The sequence below is a fragment of the Heloderma suspectum genome, chromosome 4 (assembly GCF_057233095.1).
Source record: "Heloderma suspectum isolate Gila_16-S chromosome 4, 16-S_ref, whole genome shotgun sequence".
NCBI classification, from domain to species: Eukaryota; Metazoa; Chordata; class Lepidosauria; order Squamata; family Helodermatidae; genus Heloderma; species Heloderma suspectum.
In genome coordinates, this window is record NC_139461.1 from 228,394,009 (window position 1) to 228,420,572 (window position 26,564).

Below are 26,564 nucleotides of genomic sequence, written 5' to 3' on the forward strand. Positions count from 1 at the left end.
GCGTCACATCAGCAATTAAATAAATAAGTGTTTCAAGCAACATAAAGAGTGTTTCAAATGTGCCAACACAGCCCAATTTATATCAGTATGGGCTAGAAAGTGAATCTGAAAATTCTTAATGAATTTAAAGCAAATGTACTTTTTTTCTCTAAACACATTACATTGAACTATGATACTAAGATATGTAAATAATTTTGTAGCACCTACTGCTCGAACAAAGGAAGTTTTTGATTAAAATTAATTTTTTTTCCAAAACTTTTGTTCTGCTGATATCCCATACTGATGACTTAAAGAAAAACCATCCTGCAACTCATCTCCTTGCTTTTGGGTTTTGACTGTGGGTAACTGTGTGCCTGGGAAGAACACTCTCCCTTTCTGTATTTAATATTTTTATTACATGCTATGAAAAGATACGAAGATCATCTGTTTGTAGCCCATCCTTCAAAAAACAATCTACTTAATCCAGTTTAAAACACACATCTTGATCTCTAAAAAGTTACCAGTGCAGTATGAACATGACAAAGTTGTCAATTTCCCCTAAATTAGCCAGTCAAAATATTTTTTTTCTCAAATCCAGATTCTCTTGTAAAAATTCTTTATATTTTATAAAAATAGATTTTTCTTGAAACCCATTTTCAGCAAAGAGACCACCTCTTTGGCAACATTGTTAATGTTATTTAAACTGTTATGTCATCAGGTATCCCCCCTTTTACCCTATCCCTAAGAGAAGACTGTCTAGTTCACATGATATAAAAGAAAAAAGGAAAAATAAAAAAAGTTGCAAAATTATGTTTTTTGTTTTGCAATTTTTATTGTTCCTCTTTAATTTATGTTGGGGGTTTACCAATCTGATTGGATCAAACATTTTGGAAAAAAAGAGCACAATCTGCTATTCCCATTCGTTTGTAAAAATGGTTTTAGGTTTTTCATTTTTTATCTTCAAATGAGTGAATGGTCATCTTAAAAAGACCCACCTTCAAGGAAGGTAGTAAAACTAGCTGGCCGGGTAAAAATCCCTGCACATTGTTATCTATGTATATTATATTCAACAACGACAGCTATGAAAGAACATTCAATGCATCAAAGTTTTTTTTTTCTAAGCATTATAAAATCCTTTCCTGTTCACAGGATATCCAATGTTTTAATACTTAGGCAACACTGGCTTATAAAAGTCCATGGTTGTATATAAGCCTTGAAGAGTTTTTTTTTTTGTTCGTATATATATTTTTATATATATATATATTTATAATAATAATTATTATTATTAAGGATATGAAATTCAGGATTTATGGGTTTTGTTGGTTTTAAAGGAAACTTGCAATACTCTGTCTCCTAAGCGGTATCCGTTAAGGCTGGCGATTGCCATGGCAGCTTCATCATAGTTGGTCATAGTGACAAAGCCAAATCCCTTGCACTTGTTGGTGTTGAAGTCGCGGATCACCTTGACATTATTGACTGCTCCAAAGGGGCCAAACAGCTGCCACAGCACGCTTTCATCTGAGTCGGGTGATAAGTTGTAGACAAAGATGCACCATCCAGTCCCAGTATGGCCAGGAATATTCATTCCCACAAGGCTTGTCATCCCATCAATTGTAATTGGAGAAAACCTACCAGATTAACAAAGAAAAACAACAAAAAGAAGTGTTAATCTAGATCACATTTCAAGCATAAGTAACATAAAACCAAATCCCTGACTCCTCCCCTGCCCAAAGCCTGTCAAATTCTCTGTAGTTAAGAATACATGTCTAGTTGTAACATTCGGTTATACAAGTACTACTGAATGCCTCAGAAACAACAATTGTTTCACTCAAAATAACCCACTGGAATTGGGTGTGGCTTGGCACTCTCCTTGGAGAATGTGGTTAAACTATGTTGCACCCTGCAGTTAAAGGAACTCTTCTTTATGCTGTAATATAGCACATGCTTTCATCTGATTAGGCTCTAGCTAACAGCTTTTCTGCCTGATGAAAGCTTACATATGCTAACACCTAGTTGGTTCAATAAGAGTTATCACACTATTTATTCTGTTACCAAATATGAATATATACATACATACTGAAAATACCACTAAATACTCTCTTAGTTGTGGAAAAAAAATATACTGGAAATCGTGTGGGTATTAATAAAATTACCTGGGAAATGTATTTGAAATGACTGAAAGCCTAGAAAAAGTGTACGATAGGTTCCAACTGATACCCCATCAAACATGTGGTGTGAAATTTAAATGTGCACTAGAAGGGTGAATTCTCTCCCTTTAAATGTATATAATTAAAGTGGGTATGGGTTTGCCCAGAAGATACACTACTTCTTTGTAATGACAAAAAGCAGTGAGCACTTCTGTTTTCTACCAAATACTAGACTTATTACTTACCATAGCATAGCATAGCATGACGAATGTTTTCAAACGTCTAGAAGAGTTTATAGTTTGAGATGACTAACAGGCATTTCTAGGCACGTCTACTCAAAAGTTAGTCCCACTGAGTTCAGTGGGGCTTATTCCAAAGTAAGAGGGTAAAGGAATGCAGCCTTAGGGCTTCTTCATAGATAACTTTGTCGTACATGAAGATAATCTCCAGGTGAATTCCAAAGTCTGTGGACTATGTGGTAACTGCTTAAAAACTTACCACATGGGTATTTGTAATTACATGGGAAGATGGCAGTCGATAGTTTCCAATCTGCAATTAAGCCTCTCCATAGCCACACAGAAATGAAGGGAAGCAAAGAGCTTATAATCACAGAGCTTGATAGTGTGTTCAGACTATTCAAACACAAGTGCTTACTCACATGATTCTAAGCACCAGGTGGTAAGCTTTGAAGTGGCCACTGTACATCTTTCTGTCATCTTAATCTATCCTTTGTGCAGAGAAAACACATACACTCTCACTTCTGAAGTACACCATAAATAATAGAGGAGCAATATGTGTACAATATTGGGGCATGGCTTTTCTTGAAGATGTTCCCCCATGGTTCAGCTTATTATAGTTAATTTGAGTCTTGAATGGTTGCCCCATTCTGTATCATTTCAGAAGACAGACCAAGTACTCATTCACAGTACTACAATCCACAAATACTGTACATGTGCTGGTGTATGTGTACATAGGTTACAGTACAAACTGTTTGCGTGTGATACTCCAGATTTCCTCAATACTTGCACCTTTATTTCAAGATGAATGGGTCACAGGAATGGGACATATGTGCACACAGCTGTGTATGGGATTGTGGCGATTGCCACTAGGCATGTAGCATTTCTGAATTTTAAATGTGTGAAACAGTCCTTAATTATGATATTTTATTTAATGTCTATGCTAACATATGTGGATTCTTAACAAAGAAGCCATAGTAATGTAACGTTCTTATGCTGTCATGACAGCATTTTCAAATTTCCAGTGATCTAAATATGAAATCCAATTCAAAACAAGCAAACCTCAAATTAAAAGCAAACAAATCAAAAGCTCCAAATTACTGGGAACACTTGTTAAACCTGTAACAAAGAAAACGTAGGTCTGATTAAGGTGCATACAGTTACAATACTTTAAGAAAGATAAGCAGGAGAAAAGATGTGGGCTCCCTAATTTTTTTAAGTCAATATTGGTTGCGACAGTTTTGCACTATCAGCCCTGTGACACTAAATCTTTGTTAATAAAACTCTGATTCGGTGAAACTTAAAAACCATTAAACAGAACAAGTTGGGAATCAGAACGCTTGTAGCTGTTGCACCTAAACCATCTTAGAAGACCTGCAACAAAAGAAAAGTGAAACAAAAAAATCCACACGCTATTGTTGTATGTGTTTGTGCATGGTGTTAAAGAAAACCAACTGAAGTCCAAAAGAAAAGATAGAAAACAATTGGCATGCTGGTGGAAAAAAAGGAAGGAATTAAAAAAAAATAAAGTTAGTGAATTAAAAAAAAATATAGCACCAATCTGTGCCAACATGGACATCTGGCAATCTGTGGAATTCTAATTACCTCTTTACGCCATAGGCCATATTAAGCAAATTGTCCAGCCTGAAAAGAGAAGGAGGGTCTCTGGGTTAATGTCTCACAGATGGCAAGATTGCTCAATGGAACTTTTATTAATAATGCTCCATTTTCAAAGAAGAAATTGTCAACATCATCTCCTGTATATCTAGTGGGTCTAATCAATCAGCAGCTATAAAGCTACTTCTACTTCCACAATAAATGAATGCCATTATTAGCTGTGGTGGTAACGAAGAAAGGTAACGTTCCACCATCTCACAATTAGATTCGGCACAGAAGAAGTCCCTTATGATTTTGCTTTTGCACACTGTATTAGTGTGAAATTGTAACAATTACCATAGTTTCAGCTATTTATCTTTGCATTGCCATTAAACTTGTGAATAGAATTACATACTAAAAACTTTAGGATGAACATACTAGCTGTGGCTATTTAGGATTCCAGGTTTTTCCACTCTGTACAGACATTCTCCTTTTGATGGGAAGAATTTACTTTTGATCTTTAAAAGTTTGTAAGGGCAGATTATCCCAACATTTTGTAGATCAAATCATTAAAGAAAATTGAGAAGGCTTAGCTTGATGGGTAGTCAGGTAATACGAATAAAGGCCTCCCCAACTTTTACAATACATGGCTATTTTGATATTAATGAATTATGCAAAGGACTTTTTTTCCCCCCTCTGCAGTCGGCAAGTTTTCAGGCAATAAATAATAAAATGAAATAAGCTACACTGGTCAGAAAAAATGGTTTGTTTGTTTTTTAAACCCTTAACATTTATCATAGCTACTTCATATAAATCAGTAATTGTTCTTTAAATTGTTCTTTAAATATATATATTAAACAGGCATTTGATGGTCAGTAGCCCCATACAAATGTACTAATCCTTCCTGTCACACTAATTCAGAGAAGTCAATGCACTCCACAAACAAATGAAAGACAGGGTAGCTATTTTTTATTTTTTACATGGAGCAATAAGTCACTTAAGTTATCCCATCATATGTTTGCTGAACAAAATCTAGTTGAACCACTGATCTGGTAACTTAATAACCTAGCTGCAGCTAGTGATGGTGCATCCAGCTCCCATTGATTAGATGCTTTAATTAGGTGTCTATATTTTTTTAGCATAACTCTTGACCCACACTATGATAAATAGAATAATATAAATTATTTTGGAGACAGTTACCTGAATCTTTGAGCCTGGTGGTGGAGAGGTCCTGGATAGCGTCTGTTGGGAGACTGATACAGCTGGGAAAGGAGGGCTTGGCTTGTTTTCTGACTAGGGTTATTAGCAAACTTCACAGTAATCGGTTCTGTAGCACCACTAGGTTTCTGGCCATTAAGTCCCTTTATGGCTTCTTCTGCCTCTATTCTCTTATCAAAACGGATAAATCCCACGCCACGAGAAACACCTGGAAAAAGAATATGGAATTTAATTAAGTAAAGGAGGATAAAAGGAAACTTCAAGAGCCTACACAATACAAAGGGAAATACAACACTGGTCCTCAATGAAATCTATTACAACCTTAATAACTCCATCTATATGTAGAACATTCATGGTTCTATAAGCACTTGGGTATGCAAAGAACTAAGTTTAAAAATAGATATGGGGCAGTATCCAATACTGCCAATGGCACTCCCACTGTTTCTGTTCTGCTAGTGGGACCCATGGCTTCTGTGACAGGAACTAGCACTTCCAACAGTAATCCCAGAAATGAGCAGAAATGCTCATTTCCAGACAGGACAGGTCAGCAGAGCTCCTTTCTGCAAACTCAGCTGACCTGTGCCATTCCAGAAACAAGTATTTCACTTGTTTTTGATTGCTGCAGGATCTGCTAACTTCCTGTTGCACTAGTGGTGAGCCCCAGTAGCATGTGTTCTGTGATGGATACGGCCCATGCCATTGTAAACATGTGGCTGCTTTCATTCATTTAAAATAAAAATATCAGACATTCCTATTCCTTTTTCTAATGAGAACACGAGAAGAGCCCTAGTGGATCATACCAAGGATCCATCTAGTTCAGCATTCTCTTTACATGGTGGCTAACCAGCTGCCCATGGGAAACCCACTAGCAGGACATGAGTGCAACAGCACCCTCCCTCCCAACTGGTGTACATAGGCATACTGCCTCTGATACTGGAGGTAGCACACAGCCATCAGGACTAGCAGCCATTGACACCCTGATCCTCCATGAATTTATCCAATCCCCTTTTGAAGCCATTCAAAGTGGTGGCCATCGCTACTCTTGCTCCATAGTTTGACTCTGTGCTGTGTGAAGAAGTCCTTTCTTTTTTTCTATCCTGAAATCTCCCAATGCAGGAAGCCTGATTCCCAGGCAGTCTCCTATCCAAGTACTAACCAGTGCTGACCCTGCTTAGCTTCTGAGATCAGACAAGATCAGGCACATCCAGCCCTTTGTTCAGATGAGTCATTCAATAAAAAAGAAAGAAAGAAAAGGGTGTGTGTTTTTTAGGGATGTACGAAAGTCACTTACCTTTTACGAAATTTGATTCGCGGTGGGGGGGAGGCGCTCCATCCCTCCCCCCGAAATTCTGGCCGGGGGGAGGCGCCCCGTCCCTCCCCCCCGAAATTCTGGCCGGGGGGGAGGCGCCCCGTCCCTCCCGCCGTGAATCCTGGCCGGCCGGGTCTGCAAATGGCGGCGGCCGTAACCGCTGCCGTTTGCGTTCCTGCAGTCAGCCGTGATAGGCTACGTAAATGTTTACGTAGCCTATCATGGCTGAGTTAAAAAAACAAACGAACGCGCGTATGCAAATGGCGGCGCCCATGGGCACCGCCATTTGCGTTTCTTATTTTGGCACGTCTAGTCTACGTAAACATTTACGTAGACTACGGCGAAAATAAGGGGAACGCAAATAGCGTATTTTCGCCGTAGTCTACGTAAATGTTTACGTAGACTAGACGTGCCAAAATAAGGAACGCAAATGGCGGCGCCCATGGGCGCCGCCATTTTCATACGCGCGGTGTTTTTTTTTTTTAACTCAGCCGTGATAGGCTACGTAAACATTTACGTAGCCTATCACGGTATTTTTTTAAAAAACTAGCCGTGATAGGCTACGTAAATCTTTACATAGCCTATCACTTTTTTTTTTTTAACTTGGAGATGGTGGCGGCAGCAGCTGGTCGGAAGACCGGCTGCCGGAGCCGCCGCCGCCAGGGAGATTCGCCCAAGGTAAGTCCCATCCCGGGGGGGTGGGGGGGCAGACCGTTTCACCACCGATTTCGAGGGGCCGAATGCACTGGCATTCGGTGTCCCTGAGATTCGTGGTGAAATTCTCTGACATCCCTAGTTTGTGTGTGTAGCAGGGAGGGAGGATTTGACCCTTCTGCCTTGAAAAGACTGAGGGGAGATATGATAGCACTCTTCAAGGACTTGAAAGGTTGTCAAAGAGAGGAAGGCCAGGATCGCTTCTCGATCATCCCAGAGTTCAGGACACGGAATCATAGGCTCAAGTTACAGGAAGCCAGATTCTAGGTGAACAGCAGGAAAACTTCCTGACTGTTAGAGCAATATGACAATGGAACCAGTTACCTAGGGAGATGGTGGGCTCTCCCACACTGGAGGCATTCAAGATGAGGCTGGACAGCCATCTGTCAGGGATGCTCTGACTTAGCTTCCTGCATTGAGCAGGGGGTTGGACTCGATGGTCTTATAGGCCTCTTCCAACCCTACTATTCTATGATTCTATTCTATGATTGATCCCATCAATCAGCTTCATGGGATAACTCCATGGGAAAGCCCACATGATGACTTGAAGTCCAAAACGTCATGCCAACTTGTGACAACAAACTGGTGACACATTCACAAGGCCTTCTTAAATCACTGATTAGTCATTTGGGATGCACAGTTCATGTGGGATGCACAGTTCATTTACTTCTCTATCAGTAAATTGTAATATGTGGTTGCCTTTAAATATTTTTAAACCTAGAAAGCACTTCATTTTTAAGTTGGTTCACCATCGGTGTACTAGTTCACTTCAAAAAACAAATGGAAGTACCCAAGAAACAAATTCAAGTTTAGAAACATGTAAACTAAGAAAATCTTTTTCAACCTGTGACTTGATCAACCAGAATTCGTGAGGTGATGATGCGCCCATATTGTGAGAAAAGCTGCTCTAGCTCTTTCTGGGTCATCGTTTTTGGAAGGCCGCTGACATACAGATTAGCATCTCTGATTGATGCTGAACTTGGACGGGCATAGGAAACCTAGGAGTTAAACAATATATGATTAAATAGCATATTATGTTTTAGGGAAAGGCATAGTTAACAGTCTGTTTCAACCTTTTGAATTCTGACAGCTTGTTTAAAGCAACCTGCTCGCTTGATTCTCCCTACTCTTACTACAGCAACTGAGAAGTAAAAAAGAAAAATACTGAGAACAAAAGAAAAGTTGGAAATAATTTAAAGACAGATGTAAGGATAAGGGAATCTATACACAGGAATATAAACAGTGATTGAAGATGGGCAAATTAATGTGCAGCCTCCCACACTTCAGCTTTGTAAATGTACCCCCATGGGTTGTCGGTATATAAAATGATTTACTGTATCCAGCACAATCTGAATAAACCTAGCATGTGCAGGTTCAGGGCTATTCTATGTTAATGGCTGGAAACTGATCAGATTCTTTCCAGAAAGATGTTTTCTCTTTATATATTCATTATAAACTGGCTAACTCTGCCTTGATTATATTATAGAATAACTAGTGAAACATCTGCTCAGTAAACTGCACCCTTCACACCATCATTTTATTTGCAACTCAGTTTAAACTATTCCTTACACAAATCAGAAAAACTTTAAAATCCAGCTGATGCCTACTAATACATTTCAAAGTATTATACAGCTGCTCTAATAACATTTTAGTGAAGTACATTGTTTTGAAATAATTAACTTTCATTTTAATAATTGGACATTTAATAATTTTAATAAATACATTATGTAATTTGTACATAGACATTTGTACGTGTGTAATTTGTACATACTATTTTTGCATTTAAATCTCAATGAATTAACTTCAAAATCTATCACTCTATCTCACCAAAAATTATTCCCTTCCAAAAATTATTCCTTGCTAACAATTCCAGACAGAATATAAAACATTATGGGTTGGATCCAGTGCTGACCATCTGCAAGCAGAATGGAAATCGCTGACAGAACAGATTTTCCCTCTCCATAAATCTGCTTCAGAAGTTTCCCCAACCCTCCAGAGCAGATTTCAGTCATGCTTGGAGTAGTGGTGGTGGGACAGGATGACTGCAGGGGCAAGGACAACAAAAGGAAGTTCTACTGCATGAGCAGAAGTCTGGTCACTCAATGCTGGCTTTAACATATGCGCACTGTAATATGCGATATACAAAAGTAACAATTTTCAGAAGATTTCCAATTTTATCTAATAAAAAGTATTTCAAACCAAGCTTATCCAAAAATTACTTATGCAGCAGTATGTGTAGAGGGGTTTCAGTCACGAACATGACAAGCAACACCCTTTTCTACAGAACACAGTTGATAGATGTATATATTTTCTCCACTCCTAAAAATAGATATTGAGTCAACACAGAAAGTGATAGAGAATGACTAATATTTGCCTCTACAGCCGTTATTTTAAAAAGATAAACACTTTACAGATTTACATTACCAAGAATTTGAAACCACCATTTAATATTCAGGAGTTAGGTATACTTTCTTTTCTAAATTATCACAGTGCAATATATACAAACATTAAAAATCACAATGAAAAGGGAACGGAGAAGTGGTGTTCAAACTTTAGGATGCTTTGTTTCCTATAAAGGGCATATGGAATGGGAGCACAAAACTGTACAAAGCAGTAAGACACTGAAGCAGGTAGTGTCTTCATTCTCCATTAGGCAAGTCTTGGGTAGACTGAATGTTCCTGGTCCATACTGGATTTGTGGGGAAAACCGCATCCCTACTGGCCCCTCATCCCAAATGTGGTTTGGAAATAAGAAATTTCAGTAAGAGCTGCCTAAGGCCTCCCCATGAATGGCTTTAGGAAGATATAAGAGATAGCATGGTATATTCCTCTTCTCATGCAAGCATGGTATTACTTCTCTTTCTTTAACTGCTGGAGCAGGGGAGAGGTTTTTTTGGGGGGGTAGGCTGTGAAGGGAAATGTTCCTTCCCTCCATGTGTGGTGGCCCCAATCCATATCAGAACCCTGTGCTTAAAGTAAAACAAAAAAGACACAGAACTTAACTTTATGTCCTTAATGTAACATGAAGTTTGAACCTTAGAATACCAGGTCATGCATCTGACAAAATGGAAAGCTTATGCCACAATTTTGTCTAAGGTGTCAAAAGACCTTACTCTTTTTTTGCTACAACACACTAACAGAGGTAACTTTCTGAATTTCAAAAGCTTAAATAATATTCACTACTTGCTAAAAAACTGCAATTCCACTTATGCTATATATTTGTGACTATATGCATATGTATATAGGATCATACAAAAATGTTTGGATCATCACACATTTGTCCAAACAGGGAATTCTATGTACATCATTACATTGACATGTGTCAGTGTTCAGTGAGGTTTGCTCCCAGTTAAGCGTAGACGGGCAAAAGACTGGAAAGTACATACACACATTTCCTTTGCAAAAATACATCAGATCTAGGTTCTTTTTTTACTCAAAGGTCAGTGGATTCTGGAATAGAATATTATAAAGCAGCCTTCTCCAAGCTGGTGTCCTCCAGATGTGTTGAAATACAACTCCCAAAACTCCCCAGCCAGCCATGCTGACTGGGGCATACTGGGAGTTGTAGTCTAATACATCTGGAGGTCACCAATTTGGGGAAGGCTGCTATAATGCACTCTCAGCTAGGAATGTCAGAGAAGTCCATTTGGGGGGGTGGAGTTTGATGAGTTTTCCTAGATTTGGCCCTCCTGACTTATTTCTGTTCCCAGTACAGCACCCAACTCAGCAGAGAGTAGGGCCACTTCATGGATTTTCTGAGCATTTTGCACATTCCCCCCCCTACAGATTCTGCAATTTGCACAAATTACAGCCAAAATTGCGCAAATTGCAGAACTTGAGCAAAAAATGCAGAAAACAGTTCCCGGAGTTTGGGGAAAAGCATGCTGTTTGGTTTGCAAATGCAAATCGAGTTCTACACATGTGGAAGTCGAGTCAAAAGAGAATGGGATTTCCCAGTGATAGACATCCCTACTCTCAACTAGTCTCAATATCTGAAGGCAATAATTTCTGCTTAAGTAGATGAATGCAAGAAAATAAGATGATTGTAATTTATCCTCTTTCATTAAGCTTCAGCCATGCCATGCCTCTAGCTCAGCCCATTCTATATCTACTTGTTTGAGTGAAACATCTTGATTTTAAGGTATTCTGCCATTAAGGGTTCACTATGTTTTGCTATGCTTTAGCCAACTTGCACACATTAACATGTCCACCTCACCATGCTATTTGCTAGATTTCATGTTATCATGTAGACATGACAGAACAAGCTTCCATTTTGTTCCTGAAAGCCATACAACACTTCCCTACATACATTTTTTAAACCCACATTTTTCTTCCATTAAGATTTTTTTTCAGTTTGCTTTTAATAGTCTTATGCTACTGTTGTAAAATCGAATCACAAGTCTTCTTGCAAGACATTCCTGTTTAAGATTCCAAACATTCCAGACTGGTAAGAAAATAGTAATGTAACTTTCCATGCTTCTTATAGTTGTAAAACACAGATAGAAGGTGAATCTCTATTTGGAAATGTGATTTGCTCTTCCTTAGGAAAACTGTCAAGGATTCTCATAGGATATCCACTTAAGGATATACAGTCTAACAGCACAATCCTATCCATGTTTACTCAGAAGTAAGCCCCAGTGAGTTCAATGAGGCTTATTCCTATGTAAGTATGAATAGGATTGCAGCCTAAATCTCAAATGCAGGAAATTCCTCCGGCACTCACTCAACTACATGGATATTTTTTCAAGGTCGACCGTTGCTTTCTGGTAAAGTCTCACTCTCCACACTATAATGGTCTTGGCTCCTGGCACAGTCTTACTATTAACAAGAAACACAGATCTCTTGCATAATACCTAAGATTTTGATTTGGGCCCTTCCAGACTCTCTTGTCTAGTAATGATTTGATTATATCAGCAAAGGAAAAAATACTTCAAGACTAGAATTGTAGACGGGAATTAATTGTATATTTTCTCCTCATCATAGATCTATGGTCTAAAATCCAGATTTATGATTTCACAAGTATGGAGGTCTCTGTGATTCAGCTCAATGATAATTTAAATGCATGGACAACAACAACAACAACAAAAAAAGACATTTTTGAGCTTTATGCTGTGGAAGTGGCCTCCTATAAAAATGCATACAAATGTAAGGGTGGAGTTAAGTGGGCAGTTGTAGTTCATATTAAAGGAGGGAGTTAAGTATTCAAGTAAGAAGCAAAGCAGATAAAAAGAGCTTCAGTGGGAAGGGTCCAAGGCTGCATTACAGAAAGGCATCAAGGACTCAGGGGGTGACTGAAAATAAAAAGTTACACAAGGAAGTATTACAATCCCACATGACAAAGTATGAAAAAGAGACAAAGGAAAAAAACCTGAATGGCACATAAATCACAATTGGAATGAAGCTGAGAGTCTAGGAGTGCTTTCAGACAGATGGCTCTTATTGCTAATAAATCATTGCCCTTCTGCTGTAAGCTACAAGAACTGCTGCAGTTGACTTTTCACACTATCAGGGGAAACCGGGCATTTTCTGTTTATATACCTCACTATGTCCCATCCACTCCAGTGCCCTTAGTGCATATCTTCTGTCTTTTTTCAGGGGTATATTTTTGACATGGGAACTGACTTATTGGGCAGCTGAACCTATGAGAACTCAGCACACATTAACTATACCCATTGCAATGGTCACAGCTTTTCTCACCCATTTCTTTATGTATTTAATATCTTTCAAATAGCACTATAACACTTTTCTGTTAAATTATGTACAGAGAAAATTAAATGAATGCTAATGCAATATAAAAATCCTTTCCAGTCACAGTGATTTTAGCAAAGTGATTGGAAAGGTCTTTTTTAAATTGATTTTTTAAATTAGCATTATAGGGGTATAGTCCTCTACCCCTATAATGCAAATTAAAATATCATTAAAAAAAAAGTCCTTTCTGGGCACCTCCATTAAACTCCTTGCTAAACTATCAGTGACTGGAAAGGGCTTTCCCCCCATCATTTTTCAATATATGTATTGCATTATAGAGATATGGTGCCATAGCATGCTTTCATTTAAGTAATATATTGCTATTTATATAAGATACACACACACTTTAGCACTACTTAAAAGATCAATTTTTAAAAAGGTGATAAAAATGGCACCCATCACAAAGGTTATACTGAATATGTGCCAGGGTATGATAGGTTCACCTGCATATGTCACCCATGTCAAAACCACACCTCTTAGTAAAGATGGAAGAGATTGGGCATTTACACCCATAGAGATTGCATTACTTTTCCATCCTTCTCAAAAAAGTTGGGCTTTCTCCAGTAAGAAAAAAGACTGAATCAGCACTGTGAAAACACAGGAGGATTACAGATAGCTGATGCCATGTGAACCTCCTATAAAATGTGAATGAACGAGCCACAGTGATTTCACAATAAATCTTCATCTAGAAGCAGTCCAAAGTAAAAGAATGACAAATCCCGAAACAGAACTAACAGCTGACTGAGAATAGTAGTTGAATGGAATGGTAGTAGGTATGGCAAAATGACAGTGTCCTGAACTAAATGTGGTATCCCTTTCATCTTTTCAGGTGTTTCCAGACAGATGGCTCTTAGTGCTGTCAATTAAAGACACTGTGGCTATTCTGTCTTTTTCTCCTTAACAGATTTTATGTGGTAAGAAAGAAGGACAGAAGAAGTGGTGGCAAAACATGGGAGGATTATAAATGGAAGATGGCTGGATCCCCTGTAAAATTCTGCACATCAGGCAGGGCAAATGCACAATAAAAGCCTTGTCTGGAAGCACCCATCTTTTGTCATTGTTTAATCTTCACTGAATCTGTGAGTTTTTGTGGTTCAGCTGTACTGCAGTATTTAGATTTATCATTAAAATTCCATTCACTAGAAATGTCATTTGATATTTTTCACATTTTCAGTAATCATTTCAGAAGATACCATTACTTCTGACAGTCATTTGATTTTCTGACATTTCTGGATTTTCTTGTTACAAATTATGTTCTGTTCCATACATGGGACAGGCAAATATCTAAAATACCTGCTAGAAATTGGGATATATAGATAGGTGGATATGCTCTCAATGAGAGGGAAAATAGACTCATGAGTCTGGAACGCCCAAAGGCCATCTATTCAAACTGTCTGCCAAAAGGCAAGGGTGAGATAACCTAATCCACAGTCAACTAAGCAAGAACACGAAGTATACAAGGTGTCCATAGTGTAAATAGTTCTAAACATCTATGTAAGACAAAGCCACAGACTACAGGAGAAGAGCCAAAACAGAATTTCTTTTTGTGAATGTTCACATGTTCCCCATCATGTGAGGGGGAGTTTGGGGATGCATTTGCTGTCCCTGTCCCATCTGTCCTTCTTGAAAGCCCAGCTCTGGAAGCCTCCACATGTTGGGGCTGAACTTATGAAGTAGGGAGAACAGGCTCCCTGCTCCAGAAGTTCAGCCCCAATGCAAGGAGCCAGGAACACAACAGAGGTGGTGGGGCTAGTTCATCTGAGCACTGCCCCCCCATATGCAATGGGGAACATGTAAGGCTTGAATGCCCAAATAGGGCTAAAATCTATGTCTAATTAGACCTGAGAGGAAAATCCTTTCTAATACTAAATTAGACACTGAGCACAAGGACGGTCCATCCACTGAGTCTTCCAAGAAGAAACTGGAGGTTTACAAACCCACACAACACCCTTTCCCTAGTTACCACAGTCCCTGATGTTACAGAAACAAGGGAGAAACCCCTGAGCCATCAGAATAGCATTCACAAGAAGTCTAAATCCTGTGGAGTCTAGATCTGGATGGATCTTGCTCTTCTGGAAAACCATAGATTATTCTAGTTTTTGGTCTGCTCCTTGTACATCACTGCACATGCTGTCCTTATTCCTTTCTTCAATGACAAATGATTGGACTATCCTAAACTTATGCTAGACTACTCTACCAAACTGAAGAGAAGGAGTAACCAATGCTGTCTCCATTTTATATAAGAAGCATATGCCAAAGTTCAATAGAATGTACTATCAGAAAACACACACCAGGATAGATGATGGAAACTACAATGGCAGAAGTTCAAGAGATGGTGAAGCTGAAGTTGTGGGACAGAAACGGGGGTTGGGAACTGGACACTGCAGTTGGAAAGGCCTACCTTCTTTTGAAATGAAGGAACAGAACCCCCCTTCCTTCCTGCAATTACAGCCACTGACTGTCTGCTCCACAAAGTAGAGTTGGATTGGAATTCTTGGGGAGAGAGTGGATTATATATTAAACATTTTGGCTTTAGTAGAATTCTTCTGTATCTGTTAACTCTGTGTTCTGAAAGACCATAGGAACCAAATATGGCAGAGCTTAGTAAATGACTTGCTTTTACATCCACACAGACAGCAGTGAGGAAAATTGGAATCCTTGTATAGATAGAGCTTTACACAATATTTTATATTCACCTTTCATAATGTACAAGCTCCACAGTAGGAACCTTTTAAAGCAGGAAGATTATGCAATTTAGTTAAAATGGGAACTTCAATAGTTATTAAGATGTTCCAGGGGATACAGACAATGCTTCAGATTATCCCTAAACCTGGAAGTATGCTGTACAAGAAAAGAAATAGATCACTTCATTGTCACTCTTACGTTTTATCTGCTGAATGAAATACTGTCCATTGCTGGATCTGGAATCTGGAGCTAGAGTTGGGCCATTTGATTACATAAGGATAGATTTATTGCATAGGTGAAAAAGACAAAGAAAATGTAATGTTTAATAATGTCAATTATTATAAAATATTTATTGTGCCAGTAACATAATAGGCATTTTTACAGTACACAGAGGTGACCCAGCTGCTTCCCAGGGAGCCTGCATGTCAAGTGCTGCATGTAAGATGCAAGTGTGGAGAGAGGAACAGAAGGAGCAATAAGTTAGGAAGAAAGGCAGCTTAACAAAGGAACGGTTGCAACTCATGAAGGGCTTTGCAACAGGAACAACTGTGAAGATATCTGTAGTCCCTTGCTTCCACTTATGTTATGCAACACTTTGGGATTAAAGGAGCCCTAAATCCCAATTGGATGAAGCATCGACAGAATATGCTACCAGATGTGCCAATATTGTTTCTTGCACAACATGTTCCTGGAAAAATCATTAACTCATCAAAATGGAAGAAGGTAAATGTCGCAGGATCTAAGCACTTTTTCTTTGCACTAGGTCTGGGTAGGAATAATGATGAATATTTAATTTTTTTTAAAAAAGGCAAGAGGGTCTTATCTTGGCACTTCCAAGGCAGATATCCAGAGATAATGACCAACCAGCATTCTGGGAAACATCAAGTGCGCTGCTAAGAGGAAATAATTTCTCAGCTTTGTGGAATGAATAACGCTCCTTGGAAAAAACTTTATTTAAAAAGTAAGAAATCTCTGTTACACCAAATGCATAAAATTCAGAGAGAAAGACTCTCCAAGTGAACCTTGAACACAGCAAAACCTAAAAGAAATCTCATTAAAAGGGTGATAAATAATTTATTGAAATGAGATTAATAACATCTAAAAGGTTAAAAGAATTTCCTTCCAATGGAACAAAAACATGAAGTCAGAAAGATCTCAGAGATATCTGGACAAAGATTTCTTAAAAGAATAACTTCACAGTATCAGTCTTGAAAATTGCCTCTTTCATACTTAACAAAGGCTGCAATCCTACACCGATTTACCTGGGAGTAAGCCCCATTAAACTCAGTGGGACTTTCTTCTGAGTGGACATGCACAGGATTGTACTGACAAACTTGAAACTCAGTAACAAAATGTATTAAAAAGTGTAAGTAAGAAATAATATAATCCATGTACTATGCTATTTTATAAAGAAAAAATGGGCTAAATGGATCAAAATATGTATCTAACTCTAAAAGGTTGGGATCCCTGATCTACGATGGTTTGCCTCATACTGGAATTTTCAAATTAATTTCTGTTATTCCGATTCAGCATCAATTGTTTGGTTGAATCAAGGAACACATAGCATATTATAATTACAGAATACTCCAGCTATGATCAGAGGTTAAGTCAATATCTTCCATGCTTATGGTCTATGTGACAAACATACCAAGCATAGGAAGCGATTTCCCATTCTCCAAATCATACTGATGTGTATGGGAGGCAGATTATTCATCTTCAACTGCAACATTTGGCATCACTCACCTGCTGTAGTTCTTATTTATTTATTTTTACTTTGACACAGTTCAGACATCACAACAAACCACTGTTAAGGAAGCTGAAGAATAGTTTAATGTGATGTCAGAATCGACAATCCATGGCTTGGGATCAGCTAGAAAACCAGAATCAGAAACCATGGTTTGGCACAATATCTGAGTTGAAAATGATACTATCTTGCCCCCAGAGGCTCCTGCACTATATTAATGCAGGTGCTGAGCAGATGGAAAAATTAAAAGCGATCAGACGGCTCTAAGCTAGGTGTTGCCTGTTCATTTGAAGTTCATTCCATGGTTTGCACGCACTATAGTTTAGAAGCCAAATCAAGGTTTATAATATTTATACACTCATTTTTATGCATTTGTGAGTTGTATTCTCTGTCTGTGGTGCCTGGAGCCCTATGAATCTAGGAAGTCATAGAATCATAGAATCATAGAATAGTAGGGTTGGAAGGGGCCTACAAGGCCATCGAGTCCAACCCCCTGCTCAATGCAGGAATCCAAGTCAGAGCATCCCTGACAAATGGCTGTCCAGCCTCGTCTTAAAGGCCTCCAGTGTGGGAGAGCCCACCACCTCCCCAGGTAATTGGTTCCATTGCCGTATTGCTCTGACACTCAGGAAGTTTTTCCTGATGTTCAGCCGGAATCTGGCTTCCTGTAACTTGAGCCCATTATTCCGTGTCCTGCACTCTGGGATGATCAAGAAGAGATCCTGGCCTTCTTCTCTGTGACAACCTTTCAAGTACTTGAAGAGTGCTATCATATCTCCCCTCAGTCTTCTCTTCTCAAGGCTAAACATGCCCAGTTCTTTCAGTCTCTCTTCATAGGGCTTTGTTTCCAGTCCCCTGATCATCTTTGTTGCCCTCCTTTGAACCCTCTCCAGCTTGTCTGCATCCTTCTTAAAGTGTGGTGCCCAGAACTGGACACAGTACTCCAGATGAGGCCTAACCAGTGCTGAGTAGAGGGGAACTAGTACTTCCCGGGATTTGGAAGCGATGCTTCTATTAATGCAGCCCAAAATAGCATTTGCCTTTTTTGCAGCCACATCACATTGTTGGCTCATATTCAGCTTGTGATCGACGACAATTCCAAGATCCTTCTCGCTCATAGTGTGGTTGAGCCACGTATCCCCCATCTTGTAACTGTGCATTTGGTTTCTTTTTCCTAGGTGCAGAACTTGGCATTTGTCCCTATTAAATGCCATTCTGTTGTTTTCTGCCCAGCACTCCAGTCTATCCAGATCACTTTGAATTTTGTTTCTGTCTTCCAAAGTATTAGCTATCCCTCCCAATTTTGTGTCATCTGCAAATTTGATCAGCATTCCCTGCACCTCCTCCTCCAAGTCATTAATAAAAATGTTGAAGAGCACTGGGCCCAGGACTGAGCCCTGCGGTACCCCGCTCGTTACCTCTCCCCAGCTTGAGAAGGTCCCATTGATAAGCACTCTTTGAGTCCGATTCTGTAGCCAACTGTGGATCCACATGATCGTTGTTTCATCTAGCCCACTTCGAGCAAGTTTGCTCATCAGGATATCATGGGGCACTTTGTCGAAAGCTTTGCTGAGGTCGAGGTATATGATGTCTACAGCATTCCCACGGTCTACAAGGGAGGTGACTTGATCAAAAAATGAGATCAGATTTGTCTGGCAGGACTTGTTTTTGACAAATCCATGTTGGCTTCGAGTAATCACGGCATTGTTGTCAAGGTGCTTCCAGATGGATTGCTTTATGATCTGCTCCAGAATTTTCCCAGGGATTGATGTCAGACTGACTGGTCTGTAGTTCCCAGGTTCCTCCTTTTTACCCTTTTTGAAGATAGGGACAACGTTAGCCCTCCTCCAGTCATCTGGCACTTCCCCGGTCCTCCATGATTTCTCAAAGAGAATAGACAGCGGTTCTGAGAGTTCTTCTGCCAGTTCCTTTATTACTCTAGGATGCAGTTCATCTGGCCCTGGAGATTTGAACTCATTCAAAGTAATGAGGTGTTCCTTGACCATATGCCTGTCGATCTCAAGCTGCAATCCTGCCCCTTCAGCCTGTACTTCGCCTTTGCCAGGGGGGTCATAGACCCTCTTTTGGGAGAAGACTGAGCCAAAGTAGGAATGGAGCACCTCTGCCTTTTCTTTGTCATCTGTTATCATTTTGCCATCCTTATTTAATAGCTGAACAACCATTTCTTTCCTCTGCCTTTTACTATGCACGTAGCTGAAGAAAGCCTTTTTGTTGTTTTTAGCATCCCTCGCTAACCTCACCTCGTTCTCCGCTTTAGCCTTCCTGACGCCATCCCTGCAATTCTGTGCTACCTGCCTGTACTCTTCCTTTGTTACTTGGCCTTCTTTCCACTTCTTATATGTGTCCTTTTTTGTTTTCAGGTCATCCCTAAGCTTTTTGTGAAGCCACATTGGCTTCTTCTGTTGTCTTCCACCTTTTCTTCTTGTTGGAATTGTTTGTGATTGTGCCTTGAGAATTTCCTTTTTTAAAAGTTCCCACCCATCTTGGACTCCTTTTCTCGCTAGCATTGTTTGCCATGGGACCTTACTGATCATTGTTCTGAGTTTATTAAAATCAGCTTTCCTAAAATCCAGGGTACGCGTTTGAGTACACTCGGCTTTTGCTTCCCTTAGAACCAAGAACTCAAGTACAACATGGTCGCTTTCCCCCAGAGTTCCTGTAACTGCTACTTTATCCACTAAGTCATCTCTGTTGGTTAGGATCAAGTCAAGGATAGCCGATCCTCTAGTTCCTTCCTCTACTTTCTGTAGGAGGAAGTTATCCGCCACACAAGTCAGGAATTTCCTGGAGGGGCCATGTTTTGCAGAATTTGTCTCCCAACAAATATCGGGGAAATTGAAGTCCCCCATTACTACTACATCATGCTTCCTTAAAACATTGGCTATTTGCTTTTCAAAAGTTTCATCCTTGGCTTCTCCTTGATTGGGTGGCCGGTAGTAGACTCCGACCACCAGGTTCCTTTTATTCTTTGCTCCATTTATTTCAACCCAGATGCTCTCGATGGGGCTACCAAGCTCCTCCTCCTGTATTTCTGTGCAGAGATATGTATTTTTCACATACAGTGCAACCCCGCCTCCCTTTCTGTTCCTCCTGTTCTTTTTGAACAAGTTATATCCTTCAACTGCTGTATTCCAGTCATGAGAGTCATCCCACCAAGTCTCAGTTATACCTATCAAGTCATAATTTCCCTCCTGTATTAAGAGTTCAAGTTCATTCTGTTTGTTTCCCATACTCTGGGCATTAGTATATAGACATCGAAGACCATGTGCTTCATAGTCTGGCTTTCTTCCTACATGTGTCTGAAGACTATTATTGGGCGCTATCAGCGCTGTTCTCTCCATTGCAGTGCATGCGCCTACGTCCATTGTTACCCCCAACATTACATCTCCCTTCCCCGTAGGATTCAGTTTAAAGCCCTCCTGATGAAGTTCTTCATGCTGTGTCCAAACACATTCTTCCCAGCCTTTGTGAGGTGCAACCCATCCCTAGCCAACAGCCCATCTTCCAGGAAGTATAGCCCGTGGTCCCAGAATCCAAATCTCTCTCGTCGGCACCACCTTCGTAGCCAGTCATTCACCCGGAGTATTTTTCGTTCCCTTTCTATCCCTCTTCTAACTACTGGAAGGATGGATGAGAAAACTATCTGGGCCCCAAAGTTCTTGAGTTTCCTTCCCAAAGCTTCAAAGTCTGACGTGATCTCTTCGTAGCTCCGCTTGGCGGTATCATTTGTTCCCACATGGATGAGAAGAAAGGGATACCTGTCAGTGGGCTTTATGAGTGCAGGCAACCTTTCAGTCACGTCTCTAATCTGTCCTCCCGGGAGACAACATACCTGGCGAGTCCACGGGTCTTCGCGACATACTTGGGTCTCGATCCCACGCAGCAAGGAGTCTCCCACTACTACCACTCTTCTCTTCTTCTTCTTGTAGGCCTGGGTTTCATCGCCTCTGTTTGACTGACCTTCAGCTTCTTGCTCACTCTCATGCAGGTTCCCCTGTGATTCTTCCTCTGCAGGCTGTCCTCCAGTCTCATCTGCAAGAACCTGGAATCGGTTCCACAGCTCCACCGCTTCCACTGGTGCAGAGTGGCGTCTAGTTCTTCTTCTCCTAACTGTCACCGTTTTCCAAGGAGTATCCTCTACTCCATTTTTCTTCTCCTCAGCATTTCCCACTTCTGCCTCATCTTGCTGTTGCTCTTCAAGCTTCTGGTCTGCCCTTTGCTGCTGTAGTTCCCCCATTCTGTCCAAGAACTCTTCGTGTTCTCTTATTCCCCGGAGGGTTGACAGTCGCCGCTCCAGTCCACTTACTTTTTCCTCCAGCAGCGTGATCAACTTGCACTTGTTGCAGGTGTAGGCCATGTTGTTCTCAGGCAAGAAAACAAACATTGCACATGAAGTATGAAGCCCAGGTAAATTATATTTCATTGTTGAGATACTGCTGTCCTGGTATGCTGCTGAAGAACTTACCATCTTAAACCTTCATTATCTAGAGTAGGAGCATCTTTCTTCATAGGGCTGTCTACCACCAACTACCTTGTGGGAAGGATTCCAGGAGAGAGAGGAAGGCAGGCAATGAAGACCTCAGAACCTACTCCAGCTGGACCCCCACCCCTCCACTCTCATACCGTCCAGCATCAGCTGACCTGTGAGAAAGATCCTGAAGACAGATGCTGATATTGTTTATTGTGGTTTTTAATTTTTTATGCTGATGTTACTTTTAAGCCATTTGGAAGGATTTGCATAACAATACCCTTGTATCATCATAATTATCCAAATTCAGACACCACAATTCTTTATAGATAAGAGATCACTCTGTTGAGCTGGTTCACGTTACCCTCACAATGAGCCAGTGTGGTGCAGTAGATAGAAGTTGTACCAGAAACATTCTGCTTGGCCATGAACCTCACTGGATGGTCTGGGGTCAATCACTCTCTCAGCTTAACCTACCACACAATAATGCTGTAAAGATAAAATGGGGAAACCCCATGTATGGTGTCCCGAATTCCTCAGGGAAAGGGTGGGATAAAAATTTGATAGTTACATACATCTCTGAGTATATGGTGAACAGCAATATCAGGGCACAGAGTCAATTTTCAATGCATGGTGACTAAGCAGCACTACTTGATTTTGCAAGCAGCTTGTAATATGCATAATGGACAGTTAGGCATGCAGTAAAAAAGACAGGTGACCACTTTGCCTCATATTGTGGACTCAGCCCTCAAAAGCTGAAATTTAACGCATACTCAGGGCCAAACAGGATTGTGTAAACCAGCCCTCAGTGTACTTTTATGCTGATTTATGTTTTCTGAGAAGGGAAAAGGAAGTACTCCCATACTAACAAAAATCTGCGTGTTTAAGAAACTTTCTAATTCATGCCTTTGTTCTCTAGACTGAACTCCGTAAACCATTGTTTTTCTACTGTTCAAATATTCTGGCTGTGTTCAAACAAAGGCTTTCAACATTCCCACTTGTTATTTCTCCAAAGAAAAGGTCCCCTGATGTTGCCCAAAGATACTTGAAACTGGATGGGTATCATAGGGGGTGACCTATGCCATGTCAGAATTTGAGATATGATATGGGGCATGAGAAAAGTAAAAATAATTTCTTTAGTAAGGATATTTGAAATGTGTGTTGACACAGACAGAGTATTCTCTTATCTGGCAATTGCTATCCTATTAGAATAGTGATCATTTGCTAGCATCTTTTTCTTAAATGCTTGGCATTGCAAAACTGGAGCTACAGAGAAATGCACTGACCATCTTCAGTGGTCTCTGACATTATGTCAAAAATGACACAGGAGAAAGAGTTTAAAAATGAAATTGCACCAGATGCTAGTGATGTATTTTCTTTTAACGACAGCCATTTATGTGACAGAATTTAACTACTTGCCTTCATGCAATTACTTTGCTCTTTGTTCAAGTGGAAGGAACAAAATTACTTGCTTAGCTCACAAACATGCAGCCATTCTTTAAAAAGCAGCAATACTGTTGGCATACCATCAACATTAACTAATGCTAAAGATGTCAAGAATTTTTATATAACCAAACATCATAGTGGTTATTACTGGTAGTAAAATCTGCTATGGGAGAATATTTTCCTGACAAGCAAGACTTACAGAATAATTTATTCTGTCAATATCAGGGGAATAGAAATCTCAGGAAAAAAGCCAACATAACCAAAATAATGGTTGCCACTGGTTGTTATGAAGTCTTATACTTGCAATACACAGCCATTATAATCAAGTAGACCTTGCCATGACCTCAATGGGATATGAATTATACCGTATATCTACAACAATGTTATTTTCTTCTTCCACATCCTGAGATAACTATGCTGCAAATATCCAAGCAGCTAGCAACAAAATAATACCCCAAGAGAGCTTTACAGTAGCATGTGGTTGAAAAAGAGGCTTTTTTTTAAAGGAGAAAACTGACATATTCCCCCCACTGTTTTAACCTGCAAATGGCTTGGGATCCACAGTATGCAATCACTTCTGCTTTCAAAATCTTTTTCAGAGCAGTGTACTTTCCACTGCATTTTCCCACATGACTGCTGGTGAACATTCCTCCGTCATTCCATTTAAAGATGTATCTTTGCTCTCATATCACAATACACCGTCTGTGACCTGTGCTCCTCAAGCTCCACCAACCTCAGATGTGCATGCATCTCCTCCCTTGAATGCTGTTGCCCTTCCTCCCTTGCTGCCCCTTAAGCAGGGGTGGAGAATCTGTGGCTCTCCAGATGTGCACATCTGGAGGGCTACCCCCACCCTCAAGCCTAGAGCTGCTTCACAAGAACATCTGAATGATGCTACCTCTCTTATTTCCTTCAGATCTCTTTTCAAAACCTGCCTTTAATAAGAAGCCTTTGGTACAATCCTTAATCTCATATACTACTGTAACTAAGCCTAAGAATCTGCAAATTAAATTAACACATTTTTGTTGTTGTTGTTCAGTCGTTCATATTCTTCCCCTATTTACCTTGGTCTCCCTCTCTCTTCTGCCTCTGCAGTCTCCCCTGTGTCAAGCTTCAGACTATAAGCTCCTTAGGGGAGAAAGCTGTCCTCTTATACTTTACAAAGTATCATGCACATCATTGGTGCAATATAAATAAATAAAGCTCCTTGATTCTTTTATGCCACTTAATTTGTCTCATCTTCTAGCCAATGTTCAGCACACACAATCAACTTTGCAATTAAGCTTAAATTAAAAGTAGGGTTTCTTATTAGGACTATGTAGAAGGTCATAAAATCAAAATAGTGACATTTGTCTAATTACATATGTTTATCACTTTCATGGACAGACAGAAGTAACCATCTTAAAATTGGCTCATAATGTTAGGAGACTGAATTTTTTTGAGGAAGTGATATAATTCTTCATCCACTATTAATTTTAGGTGTAACAACAAAATAAATAGTTGTTCACACCTCAGGATATTTTGGCAAAATTATGTGAACCCTATAAATTAAGTTGTTATCACTGAAATATCTACTATGATTAACAATGTAATTAAATTTTAAATCATAATCTAGCACTAAAATTTACATACATATTTTAGATTTAGACTCTAACTCTCTACACACAAATCCCTAACTATCCTTGTTTTATTTAAAAGGAACTTTAGTTAATTAACTTCACCATAGTTTAATCAAGCATACTATCAAAGGCATTAAGCAAGCTCTATCTATGCCATGACTTCAGAGATCTATGGAGTTTTAAGGATTGGTCTAAATGGAATTATGCCACATGAAAATGCAATTAAGGGATCACGTTTTCCCAAATTTTAAAAAAATCCTGCCAACAAAATGCTAACATTTCAAGCGGTTCTAGTTTAGCCTTCCTAATATGTTATTTTTCTATGTGCAGAGAATTTCGTCTTATTTTTTAATGTGAAAAATGCAAAAGATTACACACACCCATCTCACTACCCCTGCATATATTCACTGTTTCTCATAATTAGTATGTGTGTGTGTGTTGGCGGGAGGGGCACCTTAGTACGCGGGAACGAAATAACAAAAAATAGCAATGGCATTTCTAGGCCATAAAAAATAACAAGTTCAGGTCACACCTGGAATTATTTTTAAATTATTAGATTGCAAGGTGATGCCACTTAAGTTAGTATACTAAGTAAGACAGCTGTTATTTCACAAAATAATAATTATTATTTTGCAAGGATCTGCAATCCTATAAACACTTACCTGGGAGTAAGTCCCACTGAACTCAATGCAGTTTACTTCTGAGTAGACATGTATAGGATTGCACTGTAAGATACTTAAATTAATATGAGAACCTTGGACTCATTGAAGACTACAAATATGAGAACACACTTAGAATGTCTGCATCAGGATATATCTTTCCTTTCCTGTTAGATATGTTGCCAAGTTAAATATCAATTTGAAGAAAAGGCTTTGAAGAAAAGGCTTATATGTTAGAGAAACAGGTACGAATGAACGCAATCTCCTCTAGTTTGTTTACACAAATCATATCACGATGGGAGAAGTATACAAGGAGACAGAGGTGTTATATATGAGCAAATGGGTTGAAGTGGTAAAACACTTATTCTTTTATTCACACACTAACCAGCAAAACAGACCTGTCTTAAGGAAGTGACAAAGATGGTGATTTTTACATTTTTAATTGTTCCTTCATATTTCTGTCATGCCTCTAACCTAAACAGAGCAACTGGGCTTTTCCTGAATTATTTCTTAGCCAACAACCTCTATGTACCCCAGACCAAAATCACTAGTTTGCCTTTTAACAGAAAATATTCATAGCCTCAGAAAATAAATATGTAAACTATCCAAATATGTAAACTATCCAAATATTTTTATTAAATGAAGTTAGCCTTTAGTAGCCCCTAGAACAATAAATAACTGTTCCCCTCCTCAAAAAGACACATTTCATTTTAAAGAGTGCTAGACACCAAAGTACTTCAAAATTCCATGATTTCCGTTTCCTTACTGAAATGGGCCAACTATATAAATCCAATCTCAGCAGACCTATTTATATCCATGCATTTTATAGAGGATATTGGTGTCAAAATTGTACATCTTAGCCAGTACATTCTGGAGTTCTTGTATTCTGCCTATAATAGTTCCCTCCTGCCTCCCTCATTTAAGCCTTATGGTAATAAAACCAGAAAGCAACTCAAAAACGGTAAAGGAATGATA

At 39.4% G+C, this 26,564-nt stretch overlaps 1 protein-coding gene across 1 annotated transcript in view; it reads right to left on the minus strand.

Moving 5' to 3' along the window:
* Positions 1-1,279: 1,279 nt before the first annotated feature.
* ELAVL4 (ELAV like RNA binding protein 4) overlaps positions 1,280-26,564 on the minus strand; it is a 127,619-nt gene continuing 102,334 nt past the window's right edge. Inside the window, exons 4-7 of the mRNA XM_084848267.1 lie at positions 8,044-8,197; positions 5,159-5,384; positions 3,968-4,006; positions 1,280-1,607 (exon numbers count right to left, since the gene is read on the minus strand). Of these exons, the coding sequence (XP_084704393.1) occupies positions 1,280-1,607; positions 3,968-4,006; positions 5,159-5,384; positions 8,044-8,197 (747 nt within the window). The remainder of the gene's footprint in view (positions 1,608-3,967; positions 4,007-5,158; positions 5,385-8,043; positions 8,198-26,564) is intronic.